General features: G+C 47.0%; 1 protein-coding gene across 6 annotated transcripts in view; it reads left to right on the top strand.

Annotated features, from left to right (window-relative positions):
• Window positions 1-18,738, top strand: part of phldb2b (pleckstrin homology-like domain, family B, member 2b) — a 158,261-nt gene that overhangs the window by 54,311 nt on the left and 85,212 nt on the right. For all 6 annotated transcript variants that reach the window (XM_059650469.1, XM_059650467.1, XM_059650468.1 and 3 more), the window contains one exon: window positions 2,478-3,781. In XM_059650469.1, coding sequence (XP_059506452.1) covers window positions 2,478-3,781 — 1,304 coding nt within the window. The remainder of the gene's footprint in view (window positions 1-2,477; window positions 3,782-18,738) is intronic.

Below are 18,738 nucleotides of genomic sequence, written 5' to 3'. Positions count from 1 at the left end.
ATAAATAGGGAGAGAGGGTGAGGCGGATAGAAGATGGATTGGGGGGAAGATAGGTGGGGATGAGCTGGACTGGTTTTGGGATGTGGTAGGGGCAGGGGAGATTTTGAATCTTGTGAAGTCCACATTGATACCATTGGGCTGCAGGGTTCCCAAGTGGAATATGAGTTGCTGTTCCTGCAAACTTCAGGTAGCATCGTTGTGGCACTGCAGGAGGCCCAGGATGGACATGTCATGTAAGGAATGTGAGGGGGAGTTGAAATGGTTCGCGACTGGGAGGTGCAGTTGTTAAGTGCAAACTGAGCGTAGGTGTTCTGCAAAGTGGTCCCCAAGCCTCTGCTTCGTTTCCCCGATTTAGAGGAGGCCACCACAGGAACAGCGGATGTAGTATACCACGTTAGCAGATGTGCAGGTGAACATCTGCTTGACGTAGACGGTCTTCTTGGGGCCTGGGATGGGTGTGAGGGGGGAGGTGTAGCACTTCCTGCGGTCACAGGGGAAAGTGCCGGGTGTGGTGAGGCTGGAGGGGAATGCGGAGCGGACAAGGGAGTCATGGAGAGAGTGGTCCCTCTGGAAAGCAGATAAGGGTGGGGACGGAAAAATGTCTTTGGTGGTGGGGTCAGATTGTAGATGGCGGAAGTATTGGAGGATGATGCGTTGGATCTGGAGGTTGATGGGGTGGTACTTGAGGACAAGGGGTTTCTGTTTTGGTTGTTATTGTGGGGAGGGGGTGTGAGGGATGAGTTGTGGGAAATGCGGAAGACATGGTTGAGGGCGTTCTTGACGACTGAGGAGGGGGAAGTTGCGGTCCTTGAAAAATGAGGACATCTGAGATGTATGGGAGTGGAGTGCCTCATCCTGGGAGCAGATGTGGTGGAAGCGAAGGAATTGGGAATAGGGGATGGCATTTTTGCAGGACGGTGGATGGGAGGTGGTGTATTCTCGGTGGCTGTGGGAATTGGTAGGCTTGAATGGATATAGGTTTCTAGGTGGTTGCCAGAGATGGAGACAGAGGGGTCCAGCAAGCAGAGAGAAGTATTAGAGATGGTCCAGGTGAACGTAAGGTTGGGGTGGAAGATGTTGGTGAACTGGATGAACACAAGGCGGCACCGATACAGTCATCAATGTAACAGAGGAAGAGGTGGGGTTTAGGGCCAGTGTAGGCACAGAAGAGGGATTGTTCTACGTAACCTACAAAGAGGCAGGCAAAACCTGGGCCCATGCAGGTATCCGTGGCCACCCCCTTTGTCTGTAGGAAGTGGGAGGAATTGAAAGAGAAGTTTTTGAGGGTGAGGATGAGTTCGGCTAGGCGGATGAAGATGTCAGTGGAGGAGGACTGTTTGGACCTGCGGGACAGGAAGAAGCAGAGGGCCTTTAGGACATCTGTATGGGGCATATAGGTGTATAGGGACTGGACATCCATTGGTGTCGGGGGTGGGTCATGATCAAGGAGGCGGTAAGAGGTGGTGTCGGAGAATTGGTGCCTGGCCTTGGCGCAAGCTTCAAAATCTCTCCTCCCCTTACCGCATCTCAAAACCAGCCTCCCTATCCTGTCCTTACTCCTACCTATCCTCTCCTCCTACCTCAAGCCCTACCCCCTAACCTCATTCTGCCCCCTTGACCTGTCCATACTCCCTGGACTGACCTATCTCCTCCCAACCTCACCACCTACACTCCCCTGTACTGGCTCCAACTGCATCTTTGACCTTTCTGTCTTCTCTCCACCTATATTCTCCTCTATCCGCCTTGCCCCTTCCTACTTATTTCAGAACCCCCACCCCATTTCTGAAGAAGGGTCTAGGCCCGAAACATCAGCTTTCCTGCTCCTCTGATGCTGCTCGGCCTGCTGTGTTCAGCCAGCTCCACACCGTGTTATCTCAGATTCTCCAGCATCTGCAGTTCCTACTGCGCCTAAAGTGAGGAGTTGGGAGTGGGGTGGAGGTGCTCAGGACCTTCACATGGGGTCCCAAGCCTACTCATTCCTCATTGTCACAGGTCACTGACTAACCCATCCCTCTCCGGTCATCTTCCTCATCCCAATCATGCTTGCCAACGGCAATGGTGACCATTTTCGAGCCTTCCACTAGGGTCAGAGTGGAAAAAGCATTATACAGTTCTTGGTCAGCGTTTTTAAAACAACTATTATGTCTTAATTGTTTGTATTGAGCTGGGAAAGTCTATTTCATTCTTAATTTTATGTGTAGGTTTAGTATGTGCAATTTTAAATTTCAAGGGTTAAATTTTGCACCTACCCTTCCACCCCCAAGCCGTGAGCTGCGATCTTGAAGACACCAGACCCCTCGCCAACCCTCCCAAAGTTCCCTTGGCTCCTCACTGGGGTTAGTATAGTATGTACCACCCAAACACCTGCTACACTGGTCCAGCAACACCATCAACCCCAACCCCATAATAAGACATCTAAAAAAAACGCATCCCAAAAATCTTGTCCTAATACGATGCTTATTGTTTTACCGTAACAGATTGTCCCAGTGTCAGAGATCGCCAGGCGTTGACGCGGAGCCCGCTCTCCAGACCGTTGGCATTTGAACGCGGTTGCCATGGTAGCGTGGAGGACGACGCCCCTCACGAGGCGCTGAGCCTGACGACGTTGACCCGCTCCGAGGGCCAGGCCAGGAGCTCCTCGGACGAGCTAGCGGCTGACGCGAGGCGCATCACGACCAGGACCACCACCAGCCGCCTCGCCATGCCGCCACTTTACCCGCCGTATTCACCCCCTTCGGCGGACTGGCAGTCCGGCGGCGCCTTCCAACGGTTTTTCCCTTCCCGGTCGCCGGTGAACTCGGCCGGTTCCCCCCCTCCCCCGCACAGCCCCCCATCACCGACGGTTTGCTCCGTTTACTCTGAAGCCTACCGGGGAGGAGTGGGGTCGAGGAGGAGGAGGCCGCCGGAGCTGTGGAACGGATCGAGGTCTCCCGGCTTGGGTTACGGGGAAGGACTCTCCCGGCGGGCCGCGTGGGACGACTCGACATTATCGGCGGGAAGCGCCCGTTATGGCGCCGGGCCCTTCCGTGCCGTCGCCGACCGTGGGAAGGAGTCAGCCAGCGTGCCATCGAGCCCCCGGCTGGCCCGGAGGCTCTACCTGCCCTGCAGCCCCGTCGATTCCTACGGCCCCGGCCGGGAGAGGATGGTCGTTGGCGATGGGGTTCTCGGGTACAGCGCCCGGGCGAGGGAGAGCTCCGGGACTTCCCTCCGGCTCACGGGGGCGCACAGCCGCTCCCTGCCCAAGCTACACAGGGCAGGGGACTGCCAACTGACTCCCTTCACATCTATCCAGCAGGCCGAGTGGCTTCAGGCAAGGGGCGCCACTGATGAATCCAGGGAATTGGCTCCAAGGTATTTCCCTCTGCCCATGAAGGAATCATTTTATTCCCACCCCGGCCAAGCCAGTATTGCCACCGAAGGACTCGAGGAGCACCGCGCCTCGGGGAGCCCGAGGGTGGCTCAGAGGATCGCCTTGGCTTCGCCCAATTCCCCCCAGGGCCGAGCGGCGGACAGTGCATTCGACAGCCCCGGGAGGAAGGAGCTCCAGAATGGAGGGGGCGCCTTCCCCACCGAGACGCTCGACCAGACATTCCGGGGCTGGGGCAGCGCGCTGGAGGGCGACGCGGGGAAGCCAGCGGCCGGCCCGCGATCAGCATCGCCCCCCGCCTTCCGCCGCCGCACCAACAGCATCAGCTCGATCGGGGGCAACGAGGAGGAGCTCCTGGATTACCACCAACAGCAGAAGGAGGAGAGGCTCCGGGAACAGGAAATGGAACGCCTGGTGAGTGTACAGACCCAGCAGAGGTTAACTTGAGCAACAAAATAAAAGATTTTTTCCCGACCCGAAACGTCAGCTTTCCGCTGCTGCCTGGCCTGCTGTGTTCCTCCACCTCCACACTGTGTTCCTCCACCTCCACACTGTGTTCCTCCACCTCCACACTGTGTTCCTCCACCTCCACACTGTGTTCCTCCACCTCCACACTGTGTTCCTCCACCTCCACACTGTGTTCCTCCACCTCCACACTGTGTTCCTCCACCTCCACACTGTGTTCCTCCACCTCCTCACTGTGTTCCTCCACCTCCACACTGTGTTATCTCGGACTCCAGCATCGTCAGTTCTTACTATCTCAAAATAAAAGAGAAATTGCCGGAGAAACACGCCAGATCTGGCAGCATCTGTGGAAAGAAAACAGGGTCACCGGGCCCAAAACCTTGACACTTTCTCCCAGGTGCTGCCAGATCTGCTGAGTTTCTACAGCAATTTCTGTTTTAGTTTCAGATCTCCATCATCCTCATTTCTTTTTAGATTAACTTGGGCTTTTGCTTTGGTAAACCTGCTGATGGGCCGCTCCAGTGAGTGTTCAGGAGACACCAATGTCTTCAGCTGTTCACATTTTCTAGAGAGCAGCGGTTGATCCCAGTGCCGAACGTTAAGGTCATGAGCTCTGAGGCAGCAACACCATATGCTTTCTTAACAGCCCTGTCCGCTTGGGTGGCCATTTTAAGGGATCTATGTATCTGCACACCAAGATCCCTCTGTTCCTCCACACTGCCAAGAATCCTATCCTTAATCCTGTACTCAGCTTTCAAATTCGACCTTCCAAAATGCATCACCTCGCATTTATCCAGGTTGAACTCCATCTGCCACCTCTCAGCCCATCTCTGCATCCTGTCTCTCCGCATTCTGTCAATGTCCTGCTGCAGCCAACAACAGCCCTCTATACTGTCAACGACACCTCCGACCTTTGTGTCGTCTGCAAACTTGCTGACCCATCCTTCAATCCCCTCATCCAAGTCATTAATAAAAATTACAAACAGTAGAGGCCCAAGGACAGAGCCCTGTGGAACCCCACTCACCACTCTCTTCCAGGCAGAATATTTTCCTTCTACTACCACTCGCTGTCTTCTGTTGGCCAGCCAATTCTGTATCCAAGCAGCTAAGTTCCCCTGTATCCCATTCCTCCTGACCTTCTGAATGAGCCTACCATGGGGAACCTTATCAAATGCTTTACTGAAGTCCATATACACCACATCCATAGCTCGACCCTCATCAACTTTTCTAGTCACATCCTCAAAAAACTCGATAAGGTTTGTGAGGCATGACCTACCCCTCACAAAGCCGTGTTGACTGTCCTGAAGTGACTAATTATTGATGTACCACTCGAAGGGCGTTGCTGCTGAATCCTGCATTAAAATTTCTCCCAGTATTTTCACTAAGAAAAATATCATGTCTACTGCCTCACTGAGTGAGATTTTCTGCTGCTAAGGTACTTTTTACTGCTATCCTGATCTTTTTAGCTTAAGGGCATCATTAACATTATATTATACTGAAGTTCTATACTTTAGACACCTATAAGACTGTAACTTCAACTAGTGGATTTTTATTAAACAGACAGTTTCCATTAATCTTGTGAGCACAATAAGAAATGCACCACATTTCAGTTAAACTGATTCTTACCATTGATTTTTTTCCTCTCTCTTTCCTAGCCTGTCTCAGACTATCTATTGTTCTGCTCAGCCTCTCTTTCTGGAGCACAGTGTGCTGGGGTTTCTGGGGCCTGAGAGAATTTGGAAAGAATCTGCTCAGACACAGTGACGCAAATGTTTCTTGATTGGTGCTGGGAAAATAATTCTCTTGTTTAATTGTTTTTGAATGAATCGAATAAAGAGAAATAAAGTACAGGGTGTTGGAAACGGCTCCTATCCCTCTATCTGCCTGTCTCTCTGTTCCTTTCTGTCTGCCTGTCTCTCTCTTCCTTTCTGCCTGCTCTGTCAATCTCTTCTGTGTCAAATGTGTTTTTTTCAAAAAGGCTTTGGCAAATAGTCTTTTCTTGGAAGAAACAGTCCCTGCTTTCGAAAAGAATTGACATTCAAATTTGTTGGAAAATCATTTGCAAAAGAGCATTCTCAATACTTTGGAGGCATCCTCATCAGTCAGTGAATTTGAAGAGTCATAAGGATGTGAGACTCGAGAGTATCTGCATTGAGATTTCTCAAGTGGTCTCCCTACTAAAGGAAGGATACACTTGCCACAGAGGGAGTGCAGTGGAGGTTCAACAGGCTGATAGCAGCAATGTTCAACAGAGCCTGTGTTCACTAGAGTTTGGAAGGATAAGAGGGGGTTTGATTGAAATGACGCAGGCAGAGTATGTCCCCTAGAACCGGAAGGGCAAGTGTGGAATTGTGAAAGGGTTGTGGAAATACGGGGTAGAACATTTTGGACTGAGATGAGGAAACGTTTCTGAACACAGTGGATAGTGAACTCGTAAAGGCTAAGTACTGAACATATTCAAGGAAGGGATACTTTAATTTTAAAGGCATCAAGGAATATGGAGAAAATGTGGGAATATGGCATTGAGATAGAGAATTAGCCATGGTATTACATAGCAGAGCAGGTTCGAGGGGCTGAATGACTCATTTTTGCTCCTGGTTTCAGTGTTTATAATTAAGGAGAAACATCTTGCATTTTTATTAGTTATTCGTTGAATTGAATCATGAATTGCTAGAGGTTTGATACTCCTCAGCTTTTGAATCTGGCGGGTTCAGGTACCATTGCCAAGCGAATGCCCAGGGAATACTGGTTTGAATCCTAGTGCAGTAGTTCATGGAATTTAAATTTAGGTGTTAAATCTAGAATACAAAAATGATTCTTAGTGCTGATAACCATGACAGCTACCATCGATTATAGTACTAACCTTTTTGGTTTGCTGATGTCCTTGAGGGAAGGAAATTTGTTGTCCTTATCTATTCTAGCCTCCATGTGACTTCAGCAATGGGACTGTCGCTAAACTGCCCACTGAAGCGATCTATTCAGCAAGCCACACAGCCCAAGGAGTTCTAGGGATGGGCAACTATATCCTTTAAAAGAATAAATGCAGAATACTTGGAATGTAACTTTCTTACACTTTATTTATTCACGTGATGAGGGCATCGCTGGGCAGGCAGCATTTATTGCCCATCCCTATTTGCCCAGAGGGCAGTTAAGAATCAACAACATTGCTGTGGGTCTGAAGTCACATGTAGGCCAGACCAGTTAAGGATGGCAGGTTTCCTCCCCTGAAGGGCATTAGTGAACCAGATGGGCTTTTCCAACAATTAACAATAGATTTATAGCCATCATTATATTTTTAATTCCAGGTATTTTATTGAATTCAAATTCTACTGTCTGCTGTGGCGGGATTCGAACCTGGGATCCAGAACGTTGTTTGGATCTCTTTAATTAATAGCCCAGTGATAATAACACTAGGCCATCGCCTCTCCTTGAGGATAAGGATAGGACATGTAGACGGGATGAGAGGAAAAGATTTTTCACCCACAGAGTGGTGGGAATCTGGAATTCTATCTGTAAGGATGGTGTTCTGTGATTACCAATGTTTTAAGCATTTTCACCTCATTATCTTTTCTCTGTCTTGTTTCAACCATGAGGCCCATCTCCTGCTCCCTCAACCCCATTCCCTCGAACTAAACTGCTGATCAGCCTACTTGCCCTCCTGATCGTCAGGTCAGCTGAAATTGTTAATGGATCTCCAAGTTTTGTACCTGTCCTTTTAAATCTGTTGTCATTAACCCCTCCTCAAAAACATTAATTCAATGTTACCATCCTTGCAAACTATCTTCCTATGTCCAGCCTCGTACTCTGCACATTTCTGGAATATAACTGAGAAAACTATGGATGCTGTAAATTGACACAAATAGAAATTGCTGGAAAAGCTCAGCAGGTCTGACAGCACATATTGAGTGACCTTTTCCTCAGAACTGATGGTAGCGAGAAAAATATTGATTTATATATGGAAGATAGGGTGGGGGGGAGGGGGTAAGGAATAAACCATAGGTGGGGATAGACCCCAAAGAGAGGTAAGAGCAGTTGGACAGACAAAGGAGAGGATAATGACCTGGCTAGGGGCATGAATAGCTGTTAATGGGGGCTGTTAGTGGCTGGTGGTGTGTGATGGCAGACTGTGATAACAAGGCCTCGTTGTGGGGGTTGGAGTAAGGTCATGGGAGAACTCAGACCCTAAAGTTATTGAACTTTGTATTGATATATGCAGAAGATAGGGTTGGGGGAAGGGGTGTGGTGTAAGGTCCTTACTTCAGCCTCCACAATTGGGTCTTGTGATCACAAGTCAGAAATCATACAACACCAGGTTGTAGTCCAACAGGTTTCATTGGAAATTGCAAGTTTCCAGAATGCAGCCCCTTCATCAGGTGAAGTGTGATGAAGGGGCTACATTCTGAAAACTTGTGATTTCAAATAAAACCTGTTGGATTACAACCTGGTGTTGCCTGATTTGCAACCTTGTCCACCCCAGTCTAACACCAGAACCTCCATTATTGTTATCACATCATCTGTTATTGTACACCACCCATCATTTAACATCAACAGTCCCCATCAACAGCTATTCACACTCCTAGCCAGACCATTTCTTTGTCCGCCCAATTGCTGTTCCCTCTCTTTGGGCCCCATTTCCATCATTTACCCCGACCCCCTCCCCTCACTCCATTCTTCTGTATATAAACTGACATTTTTCTAGCTACTATCAGTTCTGAGGATGGATCGCTCAAACCAAAACGTTAACTCTGATTTCTCTCCACAGATGCTACCCGATCTGATGAGCTTTTCCATCAGTTTCTATTTTTGTCCTTGAATGTAACATCCCCTTCCAAATCCATCCCCATCTTTCCCAAGACTCAATGTTTGAACCCCTCCAATCAGGTTTCTCCCTGTCACAGTACCAAAACAACTCTTATCAAAATCACAAGTCCTCTTCTATGTGACTGTGGTAAACTTGCCCCCCTCATTCTTCTTGACCATCTGCAGTCTTTGACACAGTGACCACATCATCCTCTTCCGATCCCCCTTCATTGTCATCTGGCTGGGACTACACTCTCCTATTCTCCTTATCTAATCATAGCCACGGAATCAGAGAGCATGGCTTCTCTCCCTGCTCCTGTTCTGCTATATTTGGTGGCCCCCAAAGATCTATTCTTGTCTCCCCACCACCACAGTTCCAGCAGGGACAGTATCACCTGCATTGACAGCACTTGACTCTATTTCATCACCACAACCTCTCTCCACTCCCCCATGGTCTCCAAATCATCACTTATTTACATATCTGTTCACAGACTTGGTGTCACATCTGACCCCAAGATGAGCTTCCAATCTCCTCACTAAAACCAGTAATTTCCACCTACATGATGTCGTCCTGTCTCAGATCATTTGCTGCTGAAATTCTCATCCAACTCCAGACTTGGCTATTCTCACATACTCCTGGCTCCTCTCTGATGTACAATTCTCTGGAAGTTCGATTATCCAAGATGCTGTTTCCTTTGCCTTAATTTGCAGCCAGTCTGTTTCCTTATCTGTCCTTCTGCTGTCTGATCTGCAGCAGCTCCTGCTCAAGCGACATCTTAGTTGTTTCAAAATAATTCTCATCTTGCTTTTCAGATCCCTCCATGACCTTGCCCCTCCCTATTTCTGTTTTCTCCTCCAATTCCATGACACTCTAAGTTATCAGAATTCCTCTAATTTTGACTCATTGACCATCCCAGATTCTCATCATTCCACCATTGGTGTCCATGTCTTCCACTAACTAGGTCCCAATCTCTGGAATTCCTCTCTTAAGACACTTCCCTCTCTTGAGACTCTCCTTAAGGCCTACTTCTCTAACCTAACAGCTCCGTGCAGTGCTGGGTGTCACATTTTAAAATGCTGCTGTGGGGCATTCTATTATTTGAGCGGTGCTGATACATATGAGAGACCGTAGGATGTTTGTGCAGAAGTAGGTCATTCATTCTGTTTAATCTTGTTCCACCATTCCAGTGAGACCATGGCTGATCTGATAGCTCTAATCTCCATTTTCCTGCATTTTCCCGAAAACCCTAGGTTCCCTTACTGAATAAAAATCTGTCTATCATAGCCTTGAATTTTCTTAACAACTCAGCCTTGTCAGCTCTCCCCTGTAAAGAATTCCACAGATTCACTACGCTCTGAGAGAAGAAATTTCTCCTCATCTCTGTCCTAACTCGGCAATCCCTACTTTGAATGAAAGCAAAATACTGCAGATGCTGAAAATCTGAAGAAACACTGAGAATACTTGAGAAACTCAGAAGGTCGGGCAGCATCTGTGGAGACAGAAAGATTCCTTGTGTCATCCTTGCCACTTCCACCTGTTATGTCATCCACAAACTTCTCCACAGTGCATTCATTTCCCGCATTCAGGTCATTACTATGTATTGTAAATCAATGTTGGCTCTTGTAATTTAAAACACACTATTTGATTGTGTCATATAAAGTAATTCTCACATAGCCTGGGATTCCTGTAACCCTCAACTCGGCTGTGGTCAAGGCTCATGTGGACAGAGCTGTTACAGTGGAGTCAATGGAACCAGAGGGATTATGTGGGACAGGGTTAGTTTTCTTGCACCAGCCAATGTCAATCACCCTATGCGATGGAGTGAAGCAGCATTACTGGGATTGCTGGGAGGATGTAAGTGTAAAATAGCGTGGATGCTGGAAGTCTGAAATAATAACAGAAAGTGTTGGCAAAACTCAGCGGGGCTGACAGCATCTCTTCTTCCACAGCTGGTGCCAGACTTGCTGAGTTTCCCCATAAATGATGTTTGTATATGAAGGAGGTTGTGCCTGCTTCCCGCCCATAATCCTTGCCTGTCTTTCATGTGGTAGCCTGAACCCCGGAAAAGGGGAGTGGTGCTAGAGAATTCTACACATTACTCGATCCCTAGTGCCACAGTGTCCAAGTTCTGATGTGCAGGGGCATTCTCCCAGCCCCTGCGTCCATCCAACCAACCTGAACTAACCTGCTGAACCCACTGTTGAAAAGTGATACCTCATGTGGACCACGCCAGTGACAGAAAAGCAAATGATGCAGCAACTTGTAGTAATAATGCTGAACCAGGTGGAGGCCCTGAAACAAAAAAAGGCCCTGGACACTACCCGAATGCTTGAAGCTCCTGTTAGATCAGTTTAAAATTTGGCTGAACGGAAGCTCACACTCACTGAGCTCCTATATTTACACATTAGCACCACCCCCCACCACCGACATTGGATCCCAAGGCCAGTCTGTTTGGATATAGTGTTACACTTGCCCAGTTGTTCCAGGCTCTGTTTAACCACATGAGTTTTTACTGTGTATTGATTTAAAAGAGTTAGAGCGGATGTGCTGATGTCGGGTGAGAATATCAGCTCCGTCCACCCTGTTGTTTACCAGAGGGAGGGTTGAGATTGATGCATCTTTATGCTGTTAGTTTGCTGAAGAAAAGATTGGAAATCTGGGTGAAAAGGAAGGCACTGAGGTCTACCTGCTGATCAGTATTTTAATTAATTCAAGAGGGGAAACAGTCAACATGAGGTTTAATCCCCTGGAAGCTCCATTGTCGTCATGTGAGGTGAGTCAAATAAGCTGTTGACAACATCTTGCAAAACATTAGCTGTGTGGTTTTAGTTGAGGCCTTTATGCCTGTTAAATTTAATTTTAACAGATTAATTCACAGATGTGAGTGCCACTGGCTTGGCCAGCATTAATTCCACACACAATAATTATGAAATTCCAACAGGACTAGACAAACAGGAAGGATATTCTAAATGACTGGGGGTCACAGTCTGAGGATATGGGATAGATCTTTTAGGACTGAGAGGAGGAGAAATATCTTCGTTCAGAGGGTGATGAGCCTGTGGAATTCGCTACCACATAAAGTGGCTAAGGCCAAAACATTCAATGTGTTTAAGGGGTTAGATTTCGTCACATGTCATCCTGGCCTAGAATTATAATTGCCATTCTTTTAAAGTTACATACTCAAAACATTGGAACTCCGCTGCTTAATAAAACCATAAACCAAAGGAGCAGAATTAAGCCATTCAGCCCATTGAGTCTGCTCTGCCATTCAATCATGGCTGATATGTTCCTTAACCCCCTTATCCTGCTCTCTCACAATAACCTTTGATCCCCTTACTAATCAAGAACCTATCTCTGTCTTGTATAAACTCAATGACTTTGCCACAGAAGGCTGTGGAGGCTGTGTGGTCCACAGATTCACCACACTCTGACTAAGAAAATTCCTCCTTGACTTAGTTCCACAGGGTCATACCTTCACTTTGAGGTTGTGCCCTCTTCCCTTCTACTCGTGGAAAATTCTTCTCCACGTTCACTCTATCCGGGCCTCTCAGTATTCTGTAAGTTTCAGTGAGATCCCCCCAATTCTTCTGAACTCTATTGAACACAGACTCAGCGTCCTCAACTGTTGCTTGTATGACAAGCCCTTCATTCTTCAGACCATGCTTGTAAACTTCCTCTGGACTACCCTCCAAGGCCAGCGCATCTTTCCTTAGATATGGGGCCTAAAACTACTCTCAGTATTCTAAATGTGGTCTGACCAGAGCCTTATACAGCCTCAGCCAAACATCCCTGCTGTTTGTATTCAAGCCCACATGAAATGAACAGCAACACTGCATTTGCTTTCCTGACTATCAGTTGAACCTGCATGTTAACCTTAAGCAAATCTTGAACTAGGACTCCTGAGTGCCTTTGTGTTTCAGATTTCCAAAGTCTTTCACTATCAAGAGAATAGTCTATGCCTCCTCTTCCTACCAAAGTGCATAACCTCACACTTTCTCACAATGTATTTCATCTGTCACTTCTTTTTTCACTCTCCTAGCCTTTCTAGGTCCTTCTGCAGTCTCCTCACTTCCTCAATGCTACCTCTCCTTCCACCTATCTTTGTGTCATCTGCAGACTGAGCAACAATGCCCTCAGTTTCTTCAACTCGAATGTTTATATATAATGTGAATAGTTGTGGCGACCCCTGTGGTCACTGGCCCTATTAGGTACTGGCTGCCATCCTGAAAAAGGCTTCTTTATCCCCACTTTCTTCATTCTGTCAGTCAGCCAGTCCTCTATCCATGCCAGTACATTTGCCTCTAACACCATGGGCTCTATTCACCTATAATAGCTTCCTGAAAACCTAAGTAAGGTGTGGCACGGTGGCTCAGTGGTTAGCACTGCTACAGCACAGTGTGATTCTACCCTCGGGTGACTGTCTGTGTGGAGTTTGCATGTTCTACCCATGTCAGCATGGGTTTCCTCCGGGTGCTCCAGTGTTGTCCTGGAGTCTGAAGATGGGTAAGTGGATTAGCCATGCATTGTGTCAATGTATGCGTAGGTTGGGTGGGTTAGCCACAGGAAATGCAGAGTTACAGGGATGGGTGGGTCTGGGTGAGGTGCTCTTCAAAAGGTTGGTATGGACTCAATGGACCAAATGGCCTGCTTCTACACTATAGCGATTCTGTGAAAATCTCTGATTTTATGAGATCATATCCACTGCTTCTCCTTTATCTGACTTTCTCATTACCTCCTCAAAGAAACTAAACAGATTCATTAGGCTTGACCTTCCCTTAACGAAGCAGTGTTGGGTCAGCCTTATGCAATCATACAATTCCAAGTACACCACAATTTTATCCTTAATAACAGACTATAAGATGTTACCATTGACTGAGGTCAGGGTTACCAGCCTATAACTTCCCAGCTTTTGCCTCCCTTCCTTCTTAAACCGGAGTGTTACATTTGCCACTTTGCAGTCCTCTGGGACCCTCTGATTCTAGTGATTCCTGAAAGATCACATCCAATGCCTCCACAATCTCCTCAGCTATCTCTTCAGTCCCTGGGATGCAGTCCATCTGTCAAGGTGATTTATCCACCTCCAGACCTTTTGGCTCCCGCAGCACCTTCATCTTAGTGATGGCATCTACACTCGCCTCTGCCCACTGACTCAGTTGAAGTTTTTGAACTCGACTGGTGTCTTCCACTGTGAAGGTTGATGCAAAGTACCTATTCGTCCACCGTTTCTCTGTTCCCTATTACTAATACTTCAGCCTTATTTTCCAGTGGTGCAATGTTCACTCTCACCTCTTTCTCACTTTAAATGTCGAAACAAACTCTGAGAATCTTAGTGAGTTTTGAGAAGATTTGTAGCTCAGGTTGAGGTTCTGGATGTGAGTTTGCTTGCTGAGTTGGAAGGTTCGTTTTCAGAAGTTTCGTCAACATACTAGGTAACATCATCAGTGAGCCTCTGATGAAGCGCTGGTGTTATGTCCCGCTTTCTATTTATCTGGTTAGGTTTCCTTGGGTTGGTGATGTCATTTCCTGCGTTGGTGATGTCACCAACCCAAGGAAACCTAACCAGATAAATAGAAAGCAGGACATAACACCAGCGCTTCGTCGGAAGCTCACTGTTGATGTTACCTAGTATGGTGACAAAACGTCTGAAAACGAACCTTCCAGCTCAGCGAGCAAACTCACATCCTGAGAATCTTAATTTATATTATTAGCTAGTCTGTCCTCGTATTTTAGCATCTCCCCGTTCTTGCTTTTTTAGTTGTCCTTTGTTGTTTTAAAGTCTTCCCAGTCTTCCAGGCTTTCTCTGATTTTCACAATATTGTATACCTTTTCTTTAATTTTGTCCCTGACGTCCCTTGTCAGCCATGGTTGCCTATTCCTTGCTTTAGTATGTTTCTTCTTCCTTGAGATGAATTTCTGCTGTGCCTCCCAGTTACCCCCAGAAACTCCTGCTATTGCTGGTCCACCATCTTTCCTGCTCAGCTCTCCTTCCGATCAACTCTGGCCAACTCTTCCCTTATCTTTGTAGTTACCTGGACTGTAATACCGGTACATCTGATTCAAGCTTTTCTGTCTCAAGCTGCAGGATGAATTCTATCATATTATGGTCACTGCCTCAGTGGGGTTCCTTCACCTGAAGCTCCCTAATCAAGCCTGCCTCATTAAAACTACTGAATCCAGAACTGCCAGTTCCCTTGTGGGCTGCACCATTAGCTGCTGTAGAAAATCACCTTGTAGACTTGTCACAAATTCCTTTCCTTGGTATCCAGTACCAATCTGATCTTCCCAGTCCAACTCTGTCTTGAAGTCTCCCGTGGTTATTATAAAAGCGTCTTTCTTACACGTTTTTGCAAATCCTGATTTATTCTCTGCCCTATGACCTGACTACTAGAACGAGGCCTGTAAATAATTCCCATTGGGTTCTTTCTTCCTTTGTGGTTCCTCAGCTCTACACACAGATTCTATGCCTTCTAGCTCTATTTTGCCTCTTAATAACAATTTAATTTCATTTCTTACTAACAAGGCATCTCGCCCTCTGCTCATCTACCTGTCCTTTCAATAAGACTTGTACTGTTGGATATTTAGTTTGCTGCCCTGTTCCCCTTGCAGCCACATCTGTCTGATACCCAGAACATCATCCCTGCCAATTTCAATCTGTGCTACAAGCTCATTTAACTTGATTCATACATTGCATTCATTTAAGTACAATAACTTCTGACCTGCATTGACTGCCCCCTTCTCATAGTTGTCCTCTTATCTGCTATGCCTGAAGTTAAATTCCTGACACTTAGCATCGTCCCTTTGCTATTACTTGTTCTTGAGCCTTCCCTACCTGTAACGTTTTTCATGTCCTTCCATGAACCTCCTTACACCCACACACGCGTACATACACACGTTTAAAGTCCCGTCTACAGCTCTATTTATGCTATCCGCAAGATAGTAGCACAGGGTACCCTGCACTTCAAGGATTGCAGTGTTGAAGAAGACAACTCAACCATTCCTTCTCAAGGGATAGAAACATCCATTCACCTCTCTGAAGCTGGCTCTACCATCAATATGATCATGGATGATTGTTGAGCTTAGTGTCCAGTTGTCTCTTTCTCTCCATATCCTCTGATCCTTTTAGCCCTCAAAAATATACCTGACTTTGTATTGATATCATTTTCAGGCAGCCTTCAGGTTGGCTATGAACCTTGCTGGAAGTGTATGCTGATTGTACAGGGAGTCTGTTGACATCTTCACGCACATCTGGGTCCTGCTGCCTCAAATGCAACCATGCCAGCAGAAATGGTCTTTTCACAAAATCAGTTAACGGAACTTACACTGCTGTTCAGGGCAGGTAGTGGCACAGTGGTAACGTCACTGGACTAGTAATCTTGAGACAAATGTCTCCAAACCTGCTGAGTTTCTGCAGCATTTTCATTTTTCTTATGTGTTGCAGAACCCAGGCTAATATTCTGGGGATGTGAGTTGAATCCCACCAGAGCTGATGGTGAAATTTGAATTCAATAAAAATCTGTTATAAAAAGCTGGCCTAATAATGACCATGTAACCACTGTCAATTATCACAAAAGCTCATCAGGTTCATCAGTGACCTTTAGGGATCTTATCATTGGCTTAGCATACATGTGACTCGAAACGCACAGCAACATGGTTGACTCATGACTACCCTGCCAGCAATTATTGCTGGCCTAGCCAGCAGCCAGCACGTCCATATCCTGTGAACAAATAAAAGATAGCTCAGTTTTGTCCCATGCTGGTCAAATCGAATCCATTAGCTCATGTCCAGGGTCAATGGTTTCTCTGATTTGGCTGCTTGGTTTTGGTTTAGATACACTGCAAGCCAATTGCTCGGTCTAGGCTTGCTGTAAAGGTCGGGGCATCGTGCGCAGACAAAGGCCATGCATCCCTCCAGGCTCTTTGAAAGGACTATCCCATTTCTCCCATTCCCCTCCCACCCCTGCTTCTTGACAATTCTTTCCTATTACTTGGTATTCAGATACTTTTTGAAACTTACGTTGAGACTGATTCCACTGGATTTTCTGAGGATGCATCCCAAATAATCAGAACTTAACAGTGCACCAAAACAAAGGAAAATTCTCTTCATCCAGCTAGAGAAAACTCTGGCATGTGGATTTCAACAGGTGGATGAGAGTTGTTCCATTTTGGACCTAGACCCATTGTTTTCTATGTTTAGTTAAATGTTGAGTAGTTAGGAATTGTGGAGATTGAAGTGCATATTACAGGGATTACTAAAACTAATCAGAAATGCAGGTTAGCCTTTTATAACTCGAGAGGCTGAATGGTAAAGGGGAAAAACATTTTCTCCGCTTGTATTTAGAACGTTTTTGAAGCACTTTGCACAGTTCTGGGCACTGCATCTTCCAAAAGTTTTATCAGCCGTGGAAGGAGCACAGAGCAGTTCACAAGAAAATGACCAGAGCTCCAGGGAGTACATGCTGAGGAGAGGTGACACAAGTATGCCTCACATCGTCTGGAATATAGAAGTTTAGTGAATAATCTGAACGAGGGTTTGAGGACATTTGAAAGGAATTGTGAGAGTAAATATTTGTTGCATTGATTGGGGCTAGGGACACAGTGACATTAACTTAAAATCAGAGTCTAGCCACTCAGCTGATTTATTTACAAAGGACAAAGGTTAACTCGCTCCCATAAAGCACAGCGGTTGATCTCGAGTTTTAAGGAGAAAGGAGTCCTGGCTTCACTGAATGATCATGTGGGCTGAATGGCCTACTCCAGTCTCTGTATTCTTACGGTCTCATTAGCAATCATCTGAAACTAGTACAGCTGATAACCAACCCCTCTGCTAATGGAAACAGTTTGTGAAATCCTATGGAAGCCCTTCATAACTTTGAACAGCTCTTAAAAATCTTTATGATTCAAGGAGCATTACCCCTTTTCCAGCTTCTCTATGAAGCCCCTCAACCTTGGTGCCGTTCTGACAGATCTCCTTTGTATCCTCATGGCAAAGGCCTTCACAGTGCTTTCTAAAATGTGACACCTAGAGTGGGATACAACCAGATAACTAATCAGTGGTTAATAAAGGTTTCCCAGAACAACCTTGTTTTTGCAAGTTAATTTCTGGAGCCCAGGGTGCCTGATGAGACGTCAGAACATTATTCACCTCTTGCATCCTGCGATCTGGATGTTTTCAGCCCGGGAGCATTGCCACCAATTGCTTAATCACGCATGAACACTGGTCATTTGCTATAGCTGCCTGCTGAGCTTCAGATGGTGCTGCCAGGCAGCGCAGTATCGAGGAACCTGGTTTGCCTCAAAAATCAATGCTGGATTTGCAGCAAACCACATGGTGAACACCCCACCTCCATCCCTACTCCTCATGATGACCCTTCCCATTCGTTGGTAAGTGTAGGAAACTTAGGAAGGGGAAGTGCTACACTTGCCCCCACACCTCCTCCCTCACCCCTATCCCAGGCCCCAAGATGACATTCCACATTAAGCAGAGGTTCACCTGCACATCTGCCAATGTGGTATACTGCATCCACTGTACCCGGTGTGGCTTCCTCTACATTGGGGAAACCAAGCGGAGGCTTGGGGACCGCTTTGCAGAACACCTCCGCTCAGTTCGCAACAAACAACTGCACCTCCCAGTCGCAAACCATTTCCACTCCCCCTCCCATTCTCTAGATGACATGTCCATCATGGGCCTCCTGCAGTGCCACAATGATGCCACCCGAAGGTTGCAGGAACAGCAACTCATATTCCGCCTGGGAACCCTGCAGCCATATGGTATCAATGTGGACTTCACCAGTTTCAAAATCTCCCCTTCCCCTACTGCATCCCTAAACCAGCCCAGTTCGTCCCCTCCCCCCACTGCACCACACAACCAGCCCAGCTCTTCCCCCCCACCCACCCACTGCATCCCAAAACCAGTCCAACCTGTCTCTGCCTCCCTAACCGGTTCTTCCTCTCACCCATCCCTTCCTCCCACCCCAAGCCGCACCCCCATCTACCTACTAACCTCATCCCACCTCCTTGACCTGTCCGTCTTCCCTAGACTGACCTATCCCCTCCCTACCTCCCCACCTATACTCTCTCCACCTATCTTCTTTACTCTCCATCTTCG

Source organism: Stegostoma tigrinum, chromosome 12 (genome assembly GCF_030684315.1).
Source record: "Stegostoma tigrinum isolate sSteTig4 chromosome 12, sSteTig4.hap1, whole genome shotgun sequence".
Taxonomy (NCBI): Eukaryota; Metazoa; Chordata; class Chondrichthyes; order Orectolobiformes; family Stegostomatidae; genus Stegostoma; species Stegostoma tigrinum.
This window is presented reverse-complemented; position numbering and strand designations above follow the sequence as displayed.